The sequence below is a fragment of the Tachysurus fulvidraco genome, chromosome 1, assembly GCF_022655615.1.
Source record: "Tachysurus fulvidraco isolate hzauxx_2018 chromosome 1, HZAU_PFXX_2.0, whole genome shotgun sequence".
NCBI classification, from domain to species: domain Eukaryota; kingdom Metazoa; phylum Chordata; class Actinopteri; order Siluriformes; family Bagridae; genus Tachysurus; species Tachysurus fulvidraco.
The window spans coordinates 32,116,492-32,140,971 of record NC_062518.1 but is presented as its reverse complement, the minus strand read 5'-3'; the positions used below and the strand labels follow the sequence as shown (position 1 = coordinate 32,140,971).

Sequence of the window (24,480 nt, the reverse complement as noted above, 5' to 3'; positions counted from 1 at the left end):
GTGTTTTGTGTGGTATACGCAAACACCTTTTTTATATTTGGAGTTTTCTCACCTATACAATAAGAGCAGGAAATGAGTGGGCTGAAAAGAGGAAGTGTGACCAGCGCGTGATTAAGCAAGTGCACTGACTCTCTTTTACTCTTCCTTCCTCTCGTTCATTCTGTTTCTAAAGTGCTGTCCTTCTATTTTCCAGCCTTTTTTATTGTACGTTTTCTTTTGTCGTCGTTTTCTTGTCGTTGCATCCATTCGTTATTTTGTGTTCATGCCTGCAGCTTTGTATTGTGTTTTTAATGTTTTATGAACAGAGAAATTACATCTTGCACTTTTTCTCCTTCTTGAAGTACTCTGAAGGGAATGTGCTTCAAATGAATTTCTGAACTCTCAGGCTAATCGTTTCCTATATTAAAGGCAATAATTCAGTAACCGCACAAACCAGTAGCAGACTGGACTCTGAAAGGTTGTGGACTCGACATCAACCGGACCTTGTGTTGTTTTTTTGTTTGTTTGTTTTTTTATAAAATCATGTTTTGAACCTCATCTAAGCTGAAGTCAGCATTTTCCTTCCTACCTTCCGTCACATTCTGACACACAGAGTAAAAAAAATATGGTGTAGTATGTGTGAGAGAGAACTAAGGAGGCAGGGCTGGGTTTCCTTGGTTGAACAAGAGAGGAAGTGGGGGATGCAAATGTTTTTGATTATTCTGCAAAAGCACAGGAAATCTCCCATCTAACAGAAAGAAGGAGAAAAATGGCAGAGGGCTTTGCTATTGTTCCACTTTGTGTCGTTCTTTACAGACTTTACAGCTTTCTTGTAGATCAGTAGCTACGATTAAACATAATTGGTAATGGTTTTCCTGCCACATACCAGCACAGCTTTTTCACAGCATGAGAAATGATAATAGCATGTCAGCATATTTCAGTATGAATTGGTGGAAGTAAGTTGACAATGTTTGACTCGCGTCCCTCAATTTATTTTATTCATCTCATGTGGGACAAATAAAGGCAGTCATTTGCAAGTTGGGTTTTTATGAGAAAGCTAATAGGTCAGTTTGAATTTACAAGCTATATTTGAAGTGTGTGTGTGTGTATGACTCTATAATTTTCCCAGCAACATCAGCTCTTTTTGTTAATTTTTTTTTCAATCTGTAACAGCTTCATGTGTTTCTCCAGAATTTCCCTCCATTTTCCAATCTCAGCTGATTTGTGCTCCTTCTCTTAAATGGCAGCACATTTCAACCATATCCGGAGACAAAGTAAATTAGGAAAGTGGAATGAAGATTTGAAGTAAGGCCAACATAGACAAGTGTGCTGTGAAAATGTGGCCTGCTCTGTCAGGATAGGTCATTCATGCGAGGAGAAAGATGTGAGAGACACAGAGAGGAAGAAAGGGATGTAGAGTAAGAGAGTTAGAAAGATGGATCTGTGCAGACAGACAGACCTAGCAAGTGAAAGAGAGGGAAATGGACATAGTGAGCGATGGAAAGAGGGATGAAGACCAGCTCTGTTCCCAACAGGACTTATTAAAGTGATGTGGCTCCATTTTGTGAATCTCACATCACCACAGACTCTTGTTAAAAATGCTACTCATCAAACTCTGTCCCCTTTTAACCCTTCAGTTTTTTGTTCTGCTTCCAGAGAGGAAGAGTTTGAGCAAGATTCAGATCTTTAGTATGGATAATTGTACTGGTTGATTATATTTTTGCTTTTTTTTTGCATTCTTACTGCTGAGTCAGAACTTCAGAGGTTGTTACATCACACCAAGTTACCAACAGCAACATAAATAATGGAATGCTTTCAGAAAGCATTTTTTTTTCTTTCTTAAATTTCTTTAAAGTTTTCAGAATATTTTCTGCCTGTACTAACAGTGTAGGTGTTGGACAATTGCACGGTCAGCTACTTTTATACATGTCTACAAGTTTCCCAGCAAAAAAAAATGAGCCACATACTTCATGTTTCTAACACTCGCTTACATCTTTTCCTCACCTTAATACCAACACTGGTCATGCCTGGTAAAGGTGCCACCATTGTCTCCAATTTTTCTGTTCGTTTTCCTTTCATTTCTTCCACAGGCTGCGGGCAGGGCCGTATTCAAAGTCGGCAAATTTAGTTCAAATGTTACGTCAGTATTTACGTGAGGATTTGGCATTCAGAGCTGGCTTACGCAGGTGCTATATACAAATTTCTGGGCAGCTCACTGAGATTATTAAAATGACCTTTGTCCTACCTATTTACCTGTTATTAAAATTACATGTAGTTGGGCATAAAAAACTAACCAGACATGTCAGGAACAGACTCGCACACACCACAGACAATTTTGAGACAATCAGTCTCAATCTGCCTACAACCCGTGTCATGTACTTGTGGAGGAAACCCAGATAACCTCTACACACGGCGCACAGGGTGGAGTTAGGGTACTGAACCCCCAGCCCCTGGAGGTGTTAGACATACTTGTTAACCGTTACCCTCCATGCTCCAGGTGGGTTGTTTCGTGTGTCAACTGTCCACAATCATACGTAGAAAGTGGTGCTGGATTTAATACAATTCCAATGATTTAGTTTAAGAAAATATGTAGACATATTTAGAGACTCACCTCTGTTAGGTAACTCTGAAAATGTTACTTGATAAGCTTGAACTGGGATTAATACTTCATCTTGGGTTATGTGATCCCAAATGCTCTGGATCACTCAGCCCACACTTTGTATGGGACACACGTGAGCACGTCTTGTGTTCAGAATGTCCAGCCATGCTCTCGGCAAGTCTTAACCTTAAGAATCCTCGGTCTTATACTTACAGAGCAGCTTCAGCAATTCTTCTCTTGTATACAAATTGTATGTTAACATTGAAATAAATATTCTATTGTTTCAGCTGATTTGGCTTATTTATTATTACCGTGTGTTATGACTGTATACAGACTGAACAGTGTGCATGCAGTAATATGAAGTAGTAACAGCCACGGATTTTGGTTTTTAGAACAAATCTTTTCATTTAGAAGTGAAGATAAATGTTGTACGTTACTGAATTAATTTCTTGCAACATTTCCTGTGCTGCTCAAGATTATAGCCTTTCCTCCAAATGAATGGTTTTATTAATAGTAAATGCTTTATAATTAGAGTGAGGTTTTTTTCCATCTCTTTTATTACGTGGGGATAGAAAAGGATTTACTATTAATATGGCAGAATGCACAATTGTCCTGCTGCTTTTAGTTGTAATCGTCTATAACCCTGGTGAAGGCATTATGAGCAATTATAAGAGGTATTTATAGCAAATTGTATCTAAATAATTGATGGGGTTTTTGCTTCTATCGATTAAAAGCCTTTGTTTAAATCTATAGCTGGTGTCAGGATCAAGGTCAGTTTCAAATAATTTCACATTCGGAAACCGGTTCTCTCTCTTTTTTTTTTTTTTTTTTTCTTTTTTTTTTTTCTTTTCTTTTCTGAAATTCATTTTGCTGGTCCTGGTGCTAACCGGAACTGTTTTGTACACATCTCTGTTTAAAGATATAAATATGGTAAAGGTGAAATAAGGGTATAAAATCAAGGTTAAACGTATTGACAAATGTGTAAAAAAAATATAAGGGGAAGTTATAGCTTGTGTGCAGAGATAAACAGAAATGATCTAGCTTATGGCTGTAGAATAATCCAAGCTGGATATGATTACATAAACGATTTAGAGTAAGATGAGAGAAAAGCATAATACATGTAAATCGCTTAGATATATTTAGTATGGTCATTTTCTTAAAAAAAAAAACCTTCTGTATAGTTAATGTGTCCAACTCTAGGTTTATTATTCAATTCGTTATTTTAAAGCTTATTAATCACAAACTCCAGTAAACTAATATGACATGTTATGTAGCTGCAATCCCAGGCACACATACCTCACCCTTGTATAGATAACAAATAATGATGTAGATATGAAATGTAAAATGGTTAGTGTGTGTGTGTGTCTGTGTGCACGGGAGAGATTTACATAAAGGCATCATAAATCAGGAAATGCTTTCTAACAGTTTATAAATTTCTTTTAGCTTAGGCTTTATTGTATAAAGAATTGTACTGGCATTGGTAAACAAGCAAAGTGGGAGTCTAGGACACACACAGTGTGCTCCTAATGTACATGTATGTGTAACATTGCAACACCGCATGCAATAAAACAAGTCATGCACACAATGTGCTCATGGGTTTTTTGACATCTCTCTCTCACTCACACTCACACTCACACACACACACATGCACACACACACTCACATAAAGGTTCTAATGCATGCTCCTTGCCCTGAAAGTTGATGGCGTTTCTTCACTCTGCAGTTTCCAACAGTCTGTCAGCTTCCCTCTCGCTCACACTTCACACTTTTTTTTTGTGTGCATGTGTGCATGCAAGAGCTTGGGTTTATTTTTGTGTGCACGCCTATCAGATGTGGTCAGAAGAGTTTCAGAGGAATGTTAGCAGCCAGAACATGCAGCTATTTTAGGATAATTCTGCTTCAGTGCTTTTAGCTCTGTGTTCTCATAATCAATATTAAAAATTGCAGTCAGCTGCAATGCAAATCCCCTTAATACTTAATGACAACTTGTGTGTGTGTTTGTATATCCTTCATTGGAAAGACCAAATCTCTCCTGACGCAGTAAATAATCACCTATAATAATCTTCAGAACATTGGTGAGTTTTGTTAGGAGGTCTTGGCTGTGTAGTTGGCATAAGAGGAGAACAGACGTGGACGCACATGCACACACTCTCTCTCTCTCTCTCTGTTTCTTTAATCACCTTTGTTTGAACACAGAGAAAATGAACTTGATGGTGTGTTGCTAGTCTAAATCCTCCGTTAATAAGAAGCGTATGCATGGACATGTGTACAGCTGATTGTGGTGGAAGCCGGACGCTTGAAGCATTCACATATGTAAAGGGAATTCTGGGGAACTCTATTATAGAACTGTACAAGCTGACCTAAAAGACTTGATAACTGTAGATATTTTCACTTTGACATGGCTTATTTTAGAAGGAACTGAGAGCTATTGCTAATGCTAACAACTGTTCCATTGGGCATCTTTGACACTTACAAACATAACAGATGTTCAAGACTGTGTAATGTGTTTACATGCTGATGGAAGTGAAGAGAAAAGTGCAAGCTGTACAATGGTCAGCATCGGTTACTTTTCTGCTGTCTGTTGAGATATGCACACTGGTTGCACTCTGCTTTGAGAGTCATGATCTGATACACAGAATGACACCTGATCAGAGTCTCTGATTCACTGGAGAAGAGATGAGATGTTCTGTAGATCATAAGCAATTTATAACCAGTGTGTTAGTGTTTTTTTTTCCTCCCTGCTTCTGAAGAAAGTCCATGTTTTAGTTAATTTCAACTTAAGGCTACTGCTGTTGCTGCTTTGTTCGGGTTCCGATGTCATGGTGGATTTCTTGCATTACAAACATTTACTGTTTTTAGTCGCAGTGAAATAGCAGCTATGCTCAAATGTCCCTCTGTGCTGCTCTAAACAGAGACACTGCACAGAGGTGCTGAGTGGTGCTGCTTACACACACTGCAGAGTGTGTGTGTGTGTGTGTGTGTGTGTGTTTTTAAAACCAGTTATAGAGATGACCTTTTCACCTACATAATGACTGGGTTTTAGTGTTTTGATGTACATCACCTAGTTTCTTTCTTTTGTTCTTTCTCTCTCTCGATTTGACTGTCTGTCGGTTTCATTCTACCTGTCTTTCATTCTGTCTGTCTTTAATCTGTCTTTCTCACTCTGTGTTCTGTCTGTCTACATGTATCTCTCTTTCTCTGTCTCACACTCAATCGTTCCCTCTCTAGTTCTAGCTCTTTCTGTCTGCAGGGGTCTCTCTCTCTCTCTCTCTCTCACAGCCTTGATAAATGGATCTTCATTTGGCTCCTCATCACCCTACTCCGATTAAATTAAGAAAATGAGACCCTGATTGATTTTCTTGCACACAGATGAGTCTTGCTGTTAGCTCTGTGTCTGTCTGTGTGTGTGTGCACTGCAAGTGATGTACATGGACATTGACTAGTCTGGGGCAGGACAGGGATGAAGAAAGGAGTAAAATGTGTAAGTACAGACAGGAGCAGATGGGAAGAATCTAATAGTGTGTAATTACTATAGCATCAGTACTGAAGTACTGGAATAATCTCTTTAGATTTGTAAAGGAAAACAGCACTAGGCAGTGCTAAGAGATAACGACATGAAAATAATGATGCACATAATTTACACAGTTTCCTCCTTTACTCATTTGAATTTACAGCATTTAGCAGATGCTCTAACCCAGAGGGACATTTTTATACAACTGGGCAATTGGGGGTTAAGGGCCTTGTTTAGGGGCCCAGCCGTGGCTCCTCACTGGACCTGGGATTCAACTCACAACCTTCTGATCAATAGTCTAACACTTTAACCACTAGGCTACCACATCCCCAATTAGCTCAAATTATAATCAATCTACCAAGCTGTTTCAGAAGTTATTGAATGTTTGGAGCTAATGAATAAGGGAAGTGTATAGGTTGTAGTTTAACCCTTATTCAGGCTAAATGCTTGAATCTCTGCTGTCTACATGAACATAACTACCCAATTGTGGGTTTTTGTGAGCTCATGTATGTGGACGCATAGCTCTTTCCTCTGTGAGTGATGCAACGGCTGGCTTCATGTGTTATGGAGGACACACAAGCTCGTCTTCATGCTCCCTGGTGGCTGTTGTGCGATAGTGATAGAAAATGCAAGTGGGTGGGAACTGACAGACTGCAAACTGCGAGAAAACTGGTGTACAAATAGATACGAAAAAGTTATTGTGGTGGCAATGTAGTTCCAGTTAACATGCTTTTGTTCTGTTCTTTTATTCAACAGGCAGATATTATTTCTTATCTAAATTATAGTTGATCTTTTAAGTTTAGTTTGATGTAAGCATGCAGCTGATGCTGGTTTGATTGGATGTAAGCGATACATACTCGGCTACTTAGCTGATTTATCCTCAAAGCTTGTGTGCAAATCACATCTTCACTGATCAACTCGACGAATCCTGATTGTGAGGTTAAATCCTCCGCTGTTTCACTGAATACTTGGCTTGTGTTTTGTCTCAATTGTAAATTACTTTGGATTATGAGACAATCTAATCTAAGTCCACTAGGATAAGTCACACTTTGTGATTTCACCCCCTCATTATTCCTTCATGTGCACATGAGAGAGAGAGAGAGTGTCCGAGAGCGTGAGAGAGAGTGTGTCCCAGAGAGAGTGAGTGAGAGTGGGGCTCTGGTGAATGAAGACCCTCTGAGCGCTGTGTACTATCTCTGATCTTCTGTTTGACAGGTCATTCATCACAGCAGAGGAACTGTACATTCAGTGGTGGCTGAGTATCTGTGTGTATTTGAACTCGCTAATATTTGTATTCCTGTTTGGCAGATACACAGTTCTGTACATGCTTGTGTACGTTATCAGTCTGCATTTGTAAATCACAGAACCAGGCTTTTGGCCAGCCTGCACAAAAACGCACGTCACGTTGATTCCTTGTTGTGCCACCACCAAGCAGGGTTCAGAATAGTGCTGCACAGGATATTTGCAGGTTGACGATGAAGAACGTGCAGCTACTTGTTCAGTGATACTTAGGCATCCATGCAAGCGCGCGTGCGCACACGTGTGCACACACAGTCTGAAATCTGGGACTTTAGGCCAGGTTTTATTTGTCCATCTGTGATGTGTGTGTGTGTGTTCAGCTGATTCAGGATACAGGACAGGCTGAGTAAACAAAGCAGACATGGCTTTAATGTAAACTGCACAGTTATTCTGCCAACAGAGGTGTGTAGTAATGTGCGGGTAATAAAGGTGTTTGGGTAAATAAGAGAAACTGCAGGTCTCTGTGTTTCATAATGAAGGATTTTATCCTGCATTATAATATATGATTTACTATACTCTCTTTATCAGTGCTGAATGTACACCCCAAACTGAACAACACGCACACGCACGGGCGTGCACACACACGCTTAGATTGGACAAAATGTTTTGCTCTCTCACTGTCCGTTCGCTCTTGTAGTTTTGGTTTACGTTGTTGTCAAAGGGACGCAAGAAAACCCCCTAGCTGCTATGATCACAAAGTGTGTTTAGATGAATTAAAAAAAAAAAAATCAGAAAGTGGATAAAACAAAAGCTTTTGTTCTGTCTCTCTCCTCTCTCTCACTCTTCTCATGCTTAAGGTATCACTTTAAGTCTCACACTTTTGATTGATTGATTTATTAAATTATTTATACACTTGTTACAGCTGTGAATAATCTATTTGTATATTGTCCGTCTATATGTACATGGAAATAAGCTGAAATTTATTTGTACAAGTCAGGAATTTAAAAATTCACTTGCAATGGCTGAAGAGTGAAACAATTCCCTGAATCCCACTAGCACACTTTCCTGACCCCAATGCAGGATTTCTCTATATTGTATTGTAGAACACGAACCTATTTTCAAGAATAAACAAAGGGGAAAAAAGAAACCAAAATCTAACTAAACCCACCCACCCTCACAGGTTTATCCAGTATGTGCTTATGTAGACGAATTGTAACATGGAACGTGTACAGATAGAAGCATTCCAACATTCTTTCACTTTCTCTCTCTCTCTCTCTCTCTCTCTCTCTCTCTCTCTCTCTCTCTCTCTCTCTCTCTCTCTCTCTCTTTTAAGTAGATGCTTAACTCCTGTCATTAGGGTCCCCCTCTATCTAATAACTTTCTCTCATTTTCCTTTTTCTCTCCCATCATCCTCTCCCACTCACCTCTTTTATCTCTTTCATTATCTCTTTAGATCTTTTTATAAATCCTCTTTTCATTTGTTTGTTAAATCAGATCCCTCTTTTGTAGCTTTTCCACAGTTAATGATATCTCTTTGTTAGCACTCTGTGTCTCTATCTCTTGTTCCCTATTTCTCACAGCGCTGATGAAAGTTTAAAGTGCTATTAAAGTCTGTCGATCTGCCGGCATTCACTAATGAATACATTCTCATTAATATTGAATTTACAACAACAGCCTTAGAGCAAGGGCACCATGCCTGGACGTACACAAACGCATACACACACACACACACACACACACACACATTAATAACAGTAGTGTGTGTGTGTGTGTGTTTTAACAGTATTATTCATTTTGTCTGTTGGTCAAATATTACGTTTTAGGAAACCACACCCATTTGTAGTCATTTCAAAACATGGGCTGTATTTTATATTTATTCACTCACTTAACTGTCTTGTATTCTGCATTCATTGTCCTAAAGATTTCTAGCCATAGCCTTTCATATAAATGATGTTTCATTTCATTTCAAACCACACAACAATGATAGCTTTCATTTAAAAAAATTAAAAAGCTTTAAATACTTTAACACAGAATATATTGCTAAGGTGATAGCAGGCTAATAACATTAGGAAGAAAGGTAACTATTCAACCAGCTATGATTTATGACTAGCCTCCCAAATCTTACCAGGTACATGTTAAAACTGATGAAAAAGTAGAGTGTTTTATAAGTAAGACAACATTTGAAACCATCACAAAATATTCTGTGTATTATAATGTTTTAAAGCTAAAGGAATTGTTTAGAATGACTTTCAGTACATCACAGCTTCACTCCTGTTAGAAATGCGCATTACTAACACACATTACTTGTAGGTACAATAGCACAGTGTCAAAAAAATGCAAATTGTTGTATTTTTATTCATGTACATAACCAGTAGCTAAATATACTGTAACAATCATGATGTTGTTTAGCATTAGTACTGGCTGATGTAACTAACTAGCTTAGCTTGCAGGTTCTGTGTTCAGAACATTGAACCCGTTTCATGTTATCATGCTTTATGAATCATTTTGTTTCCACAAAGTTAAGGGTGTCATCCACAGTCTTCCTCTTTTTTTAACTGTAGACTAGCAGTAGCGTATGAATAAAACTGTAGCTTTTATAATTCACCCGAGTCATGCTGCATTAATGGCACCTTGTGGACAGGGCTAAGAAGTGCACAAGTATTAGAAATGCTTATAGTTGAAATCTTCCCTGTGTTTATTTTGGCAAAATATCACCCATTATACTACCCACTAATAAAACCCATTACTTGAGGGCGATATGATGATTTCACGTATTCTGTCTCTAGCACAAAGTTAGCAACCACATACACCCATTAGTTATTTCTCTTTTTCAGTAGGGCCATGCATGTAGATAGGTTCTCAGTCAGACCACAATGCCTCTATGAACTGCAATAAGGAAAATTATACAGACTGAGACCGAGATCTCTCGGACAGCTCTTTTATCTAAGAAGGGAAAAGAATAAAGATGTTAAGATAAGACCTTGTGAGAGATGTCAGAGGAGAGTGCAGAAGAGACAGGAAAATGTTCTGGAGTGTTAGGGGGAGACCGACGGTGTTATTTTCTCACTCGTTTAATGTGGATAGCTTGGCATGTGAATATGAATGTGAAGTTTCTCACCACAGCTATTTCTACCCCTTACACTGCATTACAATCAGACACGTTGCAACACATACATACGCACACCTCTCTCTCTCTCTTTGCCAAATTTCACTGTCATGCTTTATTTAGAAAATCAGTGTTTAGCTTTAAACCCAGCAACTTTTTTTTCCTCATATTTCCATGGTACTGGAAATCCAATAAGTATACGTAATAATGCATCTTTCTGTTCTCTCTTCCAGAGTCTTTAAGAAGTCCAGCCCCAACTGCAAGGTAATTTTCCTGAATGTATATGTGTACGCATGAAAGCCTCTTTCCTTCTTCTCTCTGTGGACCATCTCATTTTCTGTTGCTTTCTCTTTCTTTCTCCATTATTCAGTCTTTTTGTGCATTCCATTTATTCTCTGTCTCAGTGTTTGTGACTCTGTGTGTTATGGAGAGCTGTGTGTGGGGAAGATGTGTTTTGTGATCTCACTCAATCTGGCAGGGTCCTCTAAAGGAAGGGTGGGGAACAACTTAGGGTCATAATGATTTAGACTTTTTGTTGTATAATCCTGTTGTGTGTTTTATTGTGTGCATGTGTGTGTGGATGTGGTAAATAATACCCAAAAGGAATATTAAGCAGTCTGATTTACATCCTACTTTTGCTTGTGTTTTTCTCCCCTTAGCTTACAGTCTACTTGGGCAAAAGGGACTTTGTGGATCATCTAGATCATGTGGATCCAGTTGGTGAGTCTGAAGAGCTTGAAGACAAATTAATTTCTCATGAATTCAAACTCAATTATTGACATAATTTAACTGAAGTCTTCACTAATTATTAACAATGAATGAAAAAATAAGATAATGGTTATAATGGTTTTCTCAACCCATTTAGTTCATGCTATGGCACAGAAAATAAATAGGAGACTCCCATTCACTTACTTACTCAGTAGCTGTTTTATCCTGGTCAGGGTCTTAGTGAATCTGGAGCCAGGAGTGTGAGGTTAGAGTAAAACCTGCATATATGATTCTCACTGTATGATAGATACTGGAGTATTGAAATGTTTGTCTGGGTTTGTCTTTTGAGTTTGAATCCCAAAGACTCCATCTGTGTGAGTCCAAGAAAGCAAAAAACAGTGACAGTCACTGAGGTCTGTGAGACAACACTTTTCTGAGGGTGTGTTACACTGCCTAGTTCATGAGCAGCAGTTCAAGTAAATTGGTTTGGAAGATCCTTTGGGATAAGCAGTTTCGTTTTATTTTCCACAACGCCTCTTCTTATTACTGATGTGTATGTGTCTCACTGTTGCCATAGCAGCAAATTCTAAGAAGAAACCAGTTTTGTTGCATTTTAGAGAGCGAGAGATGGGATTTTCAGTAATGAAGGTGATTTATAATGTATCTGAATGTGCTATGAAGTTTTGTAATTATCACCTGATTGTTGTAACTGTTCCCTCCTTCTGAAACCATGTGTGTGTGCATTTAAGGAGAGCAGAGAAACAGCATGTTATTGTTGTTGGATTAAGTTGTATTAAAACCGATGTATTAAGACAATTAGGGAGAATTCAAGCATTGCTTAGACTTCAAATGTGTTTAATGTAAGTTCTTTCAGTGTAGTGGTGGTGTGTAAATTAATTACCGACTTTATCGGCTTGATGTTTGGATTGCAGCCTGTCTGGAAGAGTATTAGGATAAAAGGGTTCACTGTATTTATGCAGCCAATCATTTTCCAATCAAGAAAAATGTTCTAGTATGATGAAAACTATGATGAAGACCTATTTCTGAAATTGTGATGGACAAATTGACCTTCATTTGATTTAAAGGAACAGTTTGTAATATTGGTGGATATCATGTTTTGTGAATGTAAATGTAACTAAATTATATCCTTATTTCAGGGCCCAGTTTACAAGACTGAAAATAAATAACGATTATTACATTCTTATTACTTTGATCAAGGACATGAGTATATTACAATAAATAAATAAACAGAGGGATTTTTATGTTTACAATAAATTTTGTAAAAGAAGGTCATTTTGATTCACTTTGTGATTGATGTTTTTAGTAGAGTGTTCCTCAGACTAGCACAGCTGCGCTCACTCCTTCCCTTTTCTTCTCTTTTCTGAGTTTAGATGGAGTACTTTTGGTCGACCCAGAATACCTTAAAGACAGAAAAGGTTGGTGACGATTCGTTTCAATCCTTGTCATTTCAAGGATTCAAACATGCATTAGCCTAGGGGTGTTTGGTTTTATCCACAAAGTGTGCAGGTTTTATTCCAACCCAGCAGGAGCCACATCTTATTCCACCTGTTTAATCAAAGGGTCTTGACTTTCATTAGACTCAGGTGTAGCTTCTGCTCAGATGGATTATAAACCTGTGCTTACACCAGTCCTTACCGGGTTAATACCGGACACGCATGATTTGCCTAAAGCTATCTCATGACTATATCTAAATTTGCATCTTGCATTTTTTTCACATGTCCATTTTTTTCCTCATTTCCTGGTCAGTGTTTGTGACCCTGACGTGTGCATTTCGGTATGGCCGAGAGGATCTGGATGTTTTAGGATTGTCCTTCAGAAAGGACCTTTACATCTCCACCTTCCAGGCTTTTCCTCCACTGCCTGAGGAGCGCAAACCCCTCAGCCGCCTGCAGGAGCGCCTGCTCAAAAAGCTAGGCCAGCAAGCACACCCCTTCAACTTCACTGTAATTACTACTCTCATTCATCTTATTTAACTTTATTCAACAGCCTGCTGTGCAATCTAACATATAAACCTACAACTGCTTATTATTCTTGAAGGATTAGTGCAGTTCACTATCCAATAGTTATTATCCAATACTATAAATGTATTGTATCACTAAATAGAAAGCAAATAAATATAAAGAATATATGTATAATGTAGTGGAACATTTCTGAAGCTAGTAGTTTCCTTTTTATCCGTTTCTTTTTCTCCCTGTCTTTTTAATTGAATAAATTTATGTAGTTTGTCATTTTACTGTGAAACATGATCAAAACAAATCCTGTTAAAGCTGCTACAAACTGCTGACCTCAGCAAAATCAGATTAACAGATTTAAACTATTGAATTAGCTTAAGTATAAAATTGATGACATTGATGACAACTAAATTACAACTGATTCTCCAGTCCTCTGGCGGAAAGTCAAAAACTATGTGGTTGACGTCAGGGCTTTTGCTGCGCCAACCGCTTTTGCATAAATAAAATTTACATTGTTTTTTTTTTTTTTTTACAAGGAAATTCTTATCTATGTTAATCACATTACACTACACTAAAAATACTACCCAAAAAATTTGTATTCAATGTAATGTGTGTGTTCAGTGTCAATGACGAATGTGTAATCTGTCTGTTTTTTTTGTTTATTTTATTTATTTATTTATTTATTTTTTTTAGATTCCTCAAAATCTTCCTTGTTCCGTCACTTTACAGCCAGGACCAGAGGACACAGGCAAGGTAAAGACACAAACACACACACTCTCTCTCTCTCCCTCCCCCCCTCTCTCTCCCTCCCTCACTCACTCACTCACTCACTCACATGGGCTTTCTGACCTTACACATTGGTCACTACTAATATATCTTCAACACATTTCCTCCTTCAGGCATGTGGTGTAGATTTTGAGATCAGAGCTTTCTGTGCCAAAACAGTGGAGGAGAAGATTCACAAGAGGTACGTGTGGGTGTGTGTGTGTGTGTGTGTGTCCTGCTGCCTGTATGTGTATCTGGGTGTCCATGCAGATGTCCCTGTAAATACTAGCATGGGTGTAATGTGTAGGTTTAGATTTAAGATTTCCTGATGTGTAGTGACTGTCGTGCTCCCTTTGTGTTTGTGTAGAAACTCTGTGCGACTGGTGATCCGTAAGGTGCAGTATGCTCCAGAGAAGCCAGGACCACAGCCTATGGTGGAGACCACACGCAGCTTCCTCATGTCTGACCGCTCACTCCACCTGGAGGCTTCTCTCGACAAAGAGGTGTATACAGCATGCAAATACACACACACACACACACTGCCATTCACACACTTATCACTGCTTAACAGTGTTTTACCAGATGATTAATATACAGCATGGAAAAAATCCATTTATTATTCAAATTACACAAGGAAACAACTCGCACCTATGCAAAAGAATACGTCTTTAGCTAAAATGTTTGTGTCCCATGGCAGAATTCAGATTCAGAAAGAATGCTTTCCTCATCTGGGTGACACACACTGGAGAGTGTTATTTAATAATGTCCTTTCTACAACTGTATATAGTCAAGCAGAGTTGTGTTCACTCATGTGCCACTCTAAAGCACAGACATTTCTTTTCCCATGCTGCTCTTAGCAAGCGCTGTGAGTGCCTGTTCAATTTCAAGCTTTGATCAAGCAGTTAATGGGTTTGACATGGAGAACACTGGCTTTACTGTAATTATGGCCCGACAACGTAGCATTGTTCGGGTGCTCATATTCTTTGTAGTCGAATAAAATCTTGGATATTCTCTGCTATGTTTCCTCCCCTATAAACATTTCCTGTAAAATCACAATGCTAATTATTTAAAAAACATTTTATTTTCAACTTTTCTCGTACCAGTGTTATTAACATACAGCCCTGTGTATTTGTTTTGTTATTAGTATTTTTTTTTTCTTTTCTTTTTCCTAAGCAACTTTTCTCACTTTTACTTCTCTCATTTAGCTCTACTACCATGGAGAACCCATCAGCGTCAATGTCCACGTCACCAACAACTCCACCAAAACTGTCAAGCGAATCAAAATCTCAGGTAAAACCCAGTGTCAACCAGTTCTCACTGCTTCCTGATGTCAGATATTTTACTTGTGTGAAGCTGTATACTGTGCTTTGTTTTACAGACCCATGCTTTCTTGCTTTGTGTCTACACTCTTTTTCTCCATGCCTTTTGCTTCCTCTGTTTTTCTCCTACCAAAAGGAATGTTGTTTATCTGTTCAGGGAAGGTCTTGAGTTAATAATTATGTGCATTAAAACAGAAACATCTGTTGGTCAGTGTGTTATTGAGGACGGTATCGAGTTATTCAAGTACTTGAATAGGCGTTTGCTTCTGTTATTGATGGCACCGCGACAGCGTTTTAGATAAGTCTGTTTGTGTTTCCGTGTTAATGGAAATCTCCAGGCATTCAGGTGAATTAGCAGAGAGGGATATTGATAACTTCTGTTATGAGGATGTACAAATATATTGCTGTTAATATCTAGAATATACAGTAGGATGTTTTTATGAACTTCAATGATATTTGCCATTCGTGCGTGTGCGAGCGAGTGTTCTGTCCAGCTTTGCTAACCCTGCTGTGTGTCCCTGTTTTCTCCCTACAGTGCGACAGTATGCTGATATCTGTCTGTTCAGTACTGCACAGTACAAATGCCCCGTGGCTCAGGTAGAAGCCGAGTGAGTACCCCTTCATCTCCCTTTATCCCTCCGTTCAACCCACCTGCCACTCTTCTCTCTACATCAAACTTTATTTCCCGACCTCATATTCCTTTTATTAGGAAGTGATAAACATAACATCCTGATCAACATTCAGTATTTTTTTCTCTTTTTCTTTTCTTCAGCTTCTTACCCTCTGTGTTTTGTGCTTTGAGAATATATAGGGTGTCTATTGCATTTGTGTCCGCCAAACAGGACTTTTTATTTGCAGCTTTCATACATTAATTTAGAGAAGCAGTGCTGAATTAAATCACGTTCGTTCTGAGACTCCAGGCCTTGGAGACTGTCCCAAGGTTCTTCTTTGATTGCTTTTGATGGCCAGGCAGCTCTCTGTCACCGACCCAAAAACCCTGGCAGCAAGCTCACAGCTCTAGCAGCTCTCTCCTACCTTCTTTCACTCTAAACAAGATCAAAACAACCCACAGCCCTATGGCTTCTATATCAGTTACCCAGTTACACCAAACCCTGTGCCCTTATGCTGAAAAAACAGCAGATCCTCTAGTTTTATTCGCACAGCAGAGCATGTTTGTTTATGATTTATTATACAAGAAGGTACATTTTAAATAGCTTGATCAAACTGTAGTCACATTTGCTCAGTTAAATGAAGTTGGTTGTTACGGTAACTAAGAACTAGTTACGGTTAAATGAGGCTAGTATTTTTCAGCCTATGATCTGCTTATATCTTAAAAGAAATCTCTGGTCATGGGTTGAGGTTCATGGTGACGATGCTTGTATAAATTTCGCTGCTAGGAAGACAACACTGGATCGAACAAAACTAATTGAAGAGCTACAAATACAGAAATGACTGCTGAAACTTTAACAAAACTTGATGGACAGAAAACATACCCTTGTTCCATCAGGATAATTTTAAACAATGAGTAAAAACAATGTCTCTAGGATAAGCCCCTTACCTCTCCACATGAGTCACTATACTTTTTAAGCATTTATCTTCCTTTGCATAATTTTGCATATTCAAAGGAACATTCCGGTGGTTTTCAGCCCAATCTCTGTACAGTATGTGTTTACCACAGACAAGCTTTTACACACATTTGCATGTTGTATGTTGAAACACACAGGCAGGATTCTGGGAGTAAATGGTTAAAACCCAAAACCATCCTTATTACACTAACTGTACAGATGTCGGGGCTCAACCAGAAATGACAGAATGTCTACCCAAAGCTGCTGTTATGTGGTTTTATCCAACTTTCAAACACTGGAGCAATACAGTAAACAACTCTTCAGGCTAAACAGTTACTCACACTTTCCTTGAGGTTTTATGGTATCTGCGTTTGATAAAAACTAATGAAATCTGAGTTTGGTTTGTAACACATAACCACACATTCTTCTTTCTGGAAAATTCTCATCTATGAAAGAATTACAAAGCTTTATTCACAAAAGGCATTTCACAAGAAATGCTTTCTTGAAAAAATATTATTGCCTGTCCCAAATGTTGCTTTTTATGCCTACATTAAAATTATTTTAATACTAGTAGTAATAATAATAATAATAATAATAATAATTTCCCTGGTCTTTTCCCACTCTTCTTGACTGATGGGAGAAAAACCTGATGTGGTTTACTACTCGAGGATTGACATTCTGTGTGTTCTTAGAGGCTTTTCTGTGTGCCACATTTGTAAAAGGGTGATTATTTACATTAGTCTTAGGCTTCCTGTAAGTCAGGCTATTCTACTCTTGACTTCTCTCATCAACAAGCTGTTTCTTTCTGCAGAACAGTTTCCTTTCTCAGTGTCCATAGTGTTTGTGCTGATCATATACACACTACAGAAGCAACAGACAGAGATTATGTTGAAGAACGCTAGCCTGTGCCTTGAATTAAAATGATGACTGATGCAGGGAATTCCTGTAAGTTGGTGTAAGATGAAAGGTAGCCCCCGTTTGCTACTGTACATTGCTACTATTTGTCACAGGCTAAAATGATAAAAGACATCAGACCAGACACTTCATGTCTCTCCACGTCTGTGTGAACCCTGTAGATATGAGACCATTATTAGTTTCTCATGGCTTACTTACTGCATCATATTTATACAATTAAATGGCAGGCTGTGTGAAGGAGCCTTTGTTCATCACTATGTCCTTTCTCACTCTCGCTTTCTTTTTCTTTCTCTCTTGCTCTCACCCTCAATCCTCTCGCTTCCTTTCTTCAATGGTTGCATAATTCAATGCTCTGAAAATGCTGCGATTAATCCAGACTTCTTCATAAACACTTAATTTTTTTATTTTTTTTAAACCTAACTCTTTAAGATCTATAGTATTAAAACTAGGCTACCTTTTGTGTGCATCAAGAAATGAGAACGTTCAGCTTTTTGCATGGGTCCCCTAGAACTATAAACAGCTGTGAGGGTGTCCTGGGCAGATAAGGATATGGTCAGAGTGTACAGTATCGCTGACTAATGGCTGTATTACTCATCTTCAGTGATCAGGTGTCCTCCAGCTCCACGTTCTGTAAGGTGTACACGCTCACCCCGACGCTGACCAACAACCGAGAGAAGAGGGGTCTAGCACTGGATGGCAAGCTCAAGCACGAGGACACAAACTTGGCCTCCAGTACTATGTGAGCACTCATCATACACTGACTCGCACATCATACACATGTGTCTCTCACTCACACACACACTCCTTATTTTACTACTTTATCTCAGACTCTAGATTGATTTGAGTGTTTGCATTGGCCAATTTTACAGTGTTACTGGTTAAAAAAGTGGAAATCTCCAAGTGCCATACAGTTATATTGATTCAGAGTGGCAAGATACTAAATAAGTTACTAAACCTTTTAATGTGACCCCCCCTGTATAGCTCATGTTATGTTTGACTGTTTCCCCCCCTGTATAACCTTTTAAAAATAGCTTAGACTTTTTGTTAAAATTTTTTTTGGTAGTTTTAGTTTAGATCTAATTGGTAGTACATCTGCAGTTATATTGTACAGCTAAACTGTTTTATTCAAGAAATACTCAGGAAAGTTAATTTTTTGGGGGTAAAAAATCTTACTTAACTGAACTCTCAATATACTACAAATGCTCTGTATATGCTGCAGGTTCATCCACACCAGAAAACAGGTTCTTTGTCGCTCCATAAACACTCATGTTTGTTACTATTACTCTGTTATCTAACTTAGCGTTCAGTGAAGAACAAGCGACTTCAGCTGTTTGCATACTGCAAGTCCAGCAGCTATGATCAACATAATCCTTATGGAACTAAGACTTTCTATTCGTGCTTTTTTGATGTGCATTGTGGCTGATGTTGTTATATTGCTCAGAGTCTCTACTTTGCAGGTATACTATCTTCTATGTGTAGGCTCATTGAATAACTTTACCCTAATATGCACAATAATTTTTAATTCACATGCATTTAATTAAAGTGAATTAATTTCTTTAAGGTGTTTTTAGGTGTGTTTGTTACACTCTAACCAGTAAAAGGTCTAACCAGGAATGAAAATGTGGTCAAACAAGTGAGGAGTATGACAGCATTTTTTTCATATAGCGTGTAATGAGGCTTAAATATCTTTTATAATGCGCACTTGTTTCATCGTAGTTCAGGTTTGTAATTGCATTTAACACTGTGTGTCTGTGTGTGTGTCTGTTTGTGTGACGGGATTGATAAATCAAACATTTGTTTAGTTAAACATTATAAATGTTTATATTAACATTATAAATTAATGGGTACTATTTATGGTATGCATACGTTTTTGGCAGTTTGAAAATCAGTTATCAAATTCAATATATACTCAAATAAAATACAACACATCATTATGTACTCTAAGTTCAAGGTGCAGTTTACATTCAGGCCTAATGAGAGGAAAATACTGCTATGGGAAAATACATTTAAAATACGTACTGTAATGTTTGCTAAATATCATAAACATTCCAGTTGGCTCTGTTTGTACCGTTTGTGTTAGATTTATATTCCATTCTTATATTCAAATTGAATACCACAATGTTTTGTGTATTGATGCAGAATCTGTTGAAGACTATTAGTGATTCATTCTGTTTCCTTTACAGTGTGAAGGATGCCTCCAATAAAGAGGTTCTGGGTATCCTGGTGTCCTACAGAGTTAAAGTTAAACTGGTTGTCTCTCGTGGAGGGTAAGCACAGGGCACAGGACACACACACGTGTACAGACACTTAAGGATAATTATATAAGTGCTTAGGAAGGCTGGTGTTTATCTGGGAAGACGTTTAGGGAGTACTCTAGGAAAAGGCACAGTAAAACGGCCATGGCACAGTAAAACTTCACAGAGACACTTTTTTCAACTTGACTAATTTTCCTATTCTAATGTCTAAACTGAACTTCAACTGAAGTTCTAGACCTGTATCTGGATAAATGCATGAACACACAGGTTTACAGGTGTACTATTACTATACCAAATATATATACACATACTACATTTACTAAGCTGTTTCTTTTCCCTGTGCAGTGATGTGGCAGTAGAGCTTCCCTTTGTTCTGATGCACCCTAAGCCCTCTGTCAACGATGACTCAAGACCACAGTCAAGTATGTACACTACCTAAGCCACTCGCACACACACCCACTAAATTCACCATCTGGGGTTTGATCCAGCCAAACATAGGAATATCACTTCTGTATAATATTTCTAGCTGCATTTTATTTCACATTCTCTTTTAAAATGTGTCCTAATGAAAGAATATTTATTGCCTCATCCACACAGCTGTGCCAGAGACGGACGCTCCTGTGGACACTAACCTGATAGAGTTCGAGACAAAGTGAGTCTGCTGTTTCTGTGCAGGTGTGTATGACCAAGACTGTCCTTCATATTACTGACCTCTCTATGTGCCTCCGCAGTAACTTCTCTCAGGATGACGACTTTGTGTTTGAGGACTTTGCACGGCTGAGGCTGAAGGGAATGAAAGATGATAAAGATGAGGATGACCACTTCTGCTAACCCTGTGTGGAGAGAGCTGGATCGAAGGGGCTCTGAGTGTCAGTACTACTACACCACCATTCCACTGGGCCGATCTGAAAGAGCAGGACGCTCACCTGAGCATCTTGTCTCCATTTATTAGAAACCTTTTTTGTCCCTTGCCCCTCTCCCTGTACCTTTGCCTATGTGATGCTGTTGTCTTTTAGTTTTTAAGTAAAGGAGCTAATTTGTTCTTTTGAAACCCTGTGAGAAAGGAAAGCTATCAGGCTAAATTAAACTGGTTAGGAAGGTCTATGAACCATCTTTGAACAGAGGATCCATTAATTCAGGGGTGTTTTTTTATCTAGTTTATACCCCCTCCCCTTCCCCACTGCAAATTGAGTGGGCATTACATGCTTTGTAATAATAATGTAATAACAGGTAAAATGTTACTTATAGGGAAGATGAACTTGAGAATTGTATTTCTTTCTCACATTCAGTGTAGACCACAGAGACTTTTTCTTTCAATGTTTTAGCGTATGATTTTATAGTTATGTAAAACATACATATCGCACCAACATATTGAAGAAATGACTGTGTGAATAGGAGAGCATTCAATAGTCGGCCATTAGTTATGGCACCTTCGTGTGAATTGAGCTTGTGTGTGTGTGTTTTAAATAAACACAGACAGACAGTGAAAGCTCTGGTTCCTGAGGCTTATTGCTGTTACATGCAGCATAGTTAACCCATCATCTGGAGCTGCTATGTGTGCTAAAGCCTCTCTAGTTTTAAATTGCCAAATTTAGCACCTAATTGAGTTTGTTGTTCAGGTGTCATTTGTAGCTGCTTCTTTTACCTTTTATTCAAATTCATTTAGTGCCAATCCCTCAATTTAATCTCAGCCCAGTAAAGAGTGCCAGATTTAGATTTTTTTTTAAAACATTTCAATGTTTTAATATTTAACCTACTGATTTAAAGCACTTTTTTTTATTACTTCTGTTGGGATTCATTGTCCGTGAAGACGAACTGTTACACAGGTGTAATCACATGCTGACTCTTCTGCTCCACCTTGTGTCTAATAGAAATGCTCTGCTGTGTTTTCAAGCAACAAGCATCATTCTCCAATTCCTGCTCAGCTGTGTACTCACCCATGATCAACTATTAACCAGCATCTATTATTGATTACTATTTTTATATATAACCTCCATTATTATTGTTCGTTACACTCTCTTTAGTTGAAGAAATATTTTCACTGAAGACATGACCACTGCTAATGAATCTTAAGTCCACATATGTTTTGTTTTCAGTTTTGCTCTTCAAACCTTTTCTTGTTTGAGGAAGTGAGAAACTACTGAGTTGACCACTTATTATTATGTTAAATTCTGGTAAAATAGTTTTTGTTTGTTTTTTGTTGAATGTTTCATTTAAAAAAAAATCAACATCATTAAACTAACCAGAAATTGCTGTATGCCCCATTTTGCTTAGAGCAGAGCAGGTCACAGAAATCATGTACATGATTGTCCATTAAGGCCTGTTATGTTGTATTGTGTTATGTTGTGGTTTTGCCTCCAGACCTGTTCAGTGTTGTGTGAATTATTTTCTTCATTCGTTAGTTCAGCCAACAACACGACAGGAACCTACTTGTGTAACCTCATTTTGAAAAGATTTTTCAAGCTTTTTAGGACTTGTTTTTTAACAGATGTCACAGAATGGTGCTGTACAGAATTAAATAAACAGAAAGTTAGAGATCAGGAGAAGAATGTTTCTTTACCAGACTCGAGCCAGAATCTAGGGCTACACAATTTCTATTGAGATTTCGAGAAGAGTTAGTGGATCTAAGGATATAAGCTCCAGGTCACACAAGAGCACACTGTATGTCACACAATGTTATTTATAGTCACAATAGGAGTTGAAATATGCCATGAAAAACAAATGATTGATTCATGTAATGATGTTTGCATATGTGTAAATTTTGTTGATTGTCTGCTGTCAAATTTTAAAGGCTTTTTAATTTTATCATTTATGTTATAAAATGGCAGGGAGAATATTATCAGATGGACGAAAATATCTTTGTCCTTATGTGAGTGCTTTGCTAGAATGCCATGCATGCATTCAAAGGCAGCAGTAGATTTTGGGAACGTTGTGTTCTTGTGATAGAGCGTGCTCTTAAACCATCTTCATGTATAACCTTTTTTTTTTTTTTTTTTTTACTCCAAATGGAGCCTCATATGTCTGTGAACCAGTCGAGCGTATAAAAGAAATATACTGTATATCTTCCCTTGGATTCTGTAGGGTTTATCTAAGGAAAATGCACGCAGATGTGAGTTTGTAGACTAATAATTTACCATGTCACATCTTTTTGTATTTTATTTTACTCCTCACTACTACTAAAAATTGATATTCTGAAAAATACATACATGAAACCTGGTAATTTAATTCATGGTAAATTAAGATGAGATATATTAATATGAATTCCAAGATACTATATAAGCAATATGTTATTTTAGTCAATAAAATTATGTTAAAAAAATCACTGAAAAAAATGCAAAAGCTTAAAAAAAAAACATGAAAAGATTGAGAAATATATGTTGCTTCTTTATTTTGTACGCCGTTTTAGAAAATAAAAAAAAAATGTAAAAAAAGGAAATTCAGTATGTTGTCATTTTGTTTGTGTGTGTGTAAAAGAAGGACCGATATCAGGGGCTTCCTCGGTTATCAGACCTGTGGCCAACACTGTTTGATGGTGTATACCAATTAATTTGTAATACTACACAAGTCCAGATTTTTTTTCATTTGTAGTATTATCTCTTGTTTTTACTGATTTTTTTTTTCTTTTTTCATCTTATCATCTGTTACCTTAGTATTTTGTGATTCTGTAGAGTTTGTTGTGTCGTACTGATATGGGGCATTGTAAATTATTTTCATCCCCTTCCCCACTGCAAATTGAGTGGGCATTACATGCTTTGTAATAATAATGTAATAACAGGTAAAATGTTACTTATAGGGAAGATGAACTTGAGAATTGTATTTCTTTCTCACATTCAGTGTAGACCACAGAGAGACTTTTTCTTTCAATGTTTTAGCGTATGATTTTATAGTTATGTAAAACATACATATCGCACCAACATATTGAAGAAATGACCGTGTGAATAGAAGAGCACTCAATAGTCGGCCATTAGTTATGGCACCTTCGTGTGAATTGAGCAGTGTGTGTGTGTGTGAGAGAGAGAGAGAGAGAGAGAGAGAGTGTGTGTGTGCGAGAGAGAGCGTGAGTGTGTGTGTATGAGAGAGAGAGAGTGTGTGTGTGTGTGAGAGAGAGAGATTATTTTAAATAAACACAGACAGACAGTGAAAGCTCTGCTTCCTGAGGTTTATTGCTGTTACATGCAGCACATTTGACCCATCATCTGGAGCTGCTATGTGTGCTGAAGCTTCTCTAGTTTTAAATTGCCAAATTTAGCATCTGAGTTTGTTGTTCAGGTGTCATTTGTAGCTGCTTCTTTTACCTTTTATTCAAATTCATTTAGTGCCAATACCTCAGTTTAATCTCAGCCCAGATTTAGATTTATTTTTTTTTAATTCACTTAAGTGAAGGTCACGCCCTGTTACGCGAAACCAAATGGGGGCCGTTATAAGTGCACTTAAATATCCCCACACAGGCATTCACTAAATTCCAGGGGTTTCGTTACCACGACGTAAAGTGGGCGTGTTTCCGAGGGCTTGGAAAAACGTCCTCTTTCAAAATAAAACAGGATAC

General features: G+C 37.9%; 1 protein-coding gene across 1 annotated transcript in view; it reads left to right on the top strand.

Annotated features, from left to right (window-relative positions):
- The window catches only part of arrb2b (arrestin, beta 2b), a 41,055-nt gene extending 18,122 nt beyond the window's left edge, over positions 1 to 22,933 (top strand). The window contains exons 2-15 of the mRNA XM_027134413.2: positions 10,668 to 10,698; positions 11,094 to 11,154; positions 12,534 to 12,578; positions 12,910 to 13,106; positions 13,809 to 13,868; positions 14,015 to 14,082; positions 14,248 to 14,383; positions 15,086 to 15,170; positions 15,735 to 15,807; positions 18,281 to 18,418; positions 19,863 to 19,946; positions 20,280 to 20,356; positions 20,532 to 20,586; positions 20,666 to 22,933. Coding sequence (XP_026990214.1) covers positions 10,668 to 10,698; positions 11,094 to 11,154; positions 12,534 to 12,578; positions 12,910 to 13,106; positions 13,809 to 13,868; positions 14,015 to 14,082; positions 14,248 to 14,383; positions 15,086 to 15,170; positions 15,735 to 15,807; positions 18,281 to 18,418; positions 19,863 to 19,946; positions 20,280 to 20,356; positions 20,532 to 20,586; positions 20,666 to 20,765 — 1,210 coding nt within the window. The 3' untranslated portion in view covers positions 20,766 to 22,933. The remainder of the gene's footprint in view (positions 1 to 10,667; positions 10,699 to 11,093; positions 11,155 to 12,533; positions 12,579 to 12,909; positions 13,107 to 13,808; positions 13,869 to 14,014; positions 14,083 to 14,247; positions 14,384 to 15,085; positions 15,171 to 15,734; positions 15,808 to 18,280; positions 18,419 to 19,862; positions 19,947 to 20,279; positions 20,357 to 20,531; positions 20,587 to 20,665) is intronic.
- Positions 22,934 to 24,480: the final 1,547 nt, after the last annotated feature.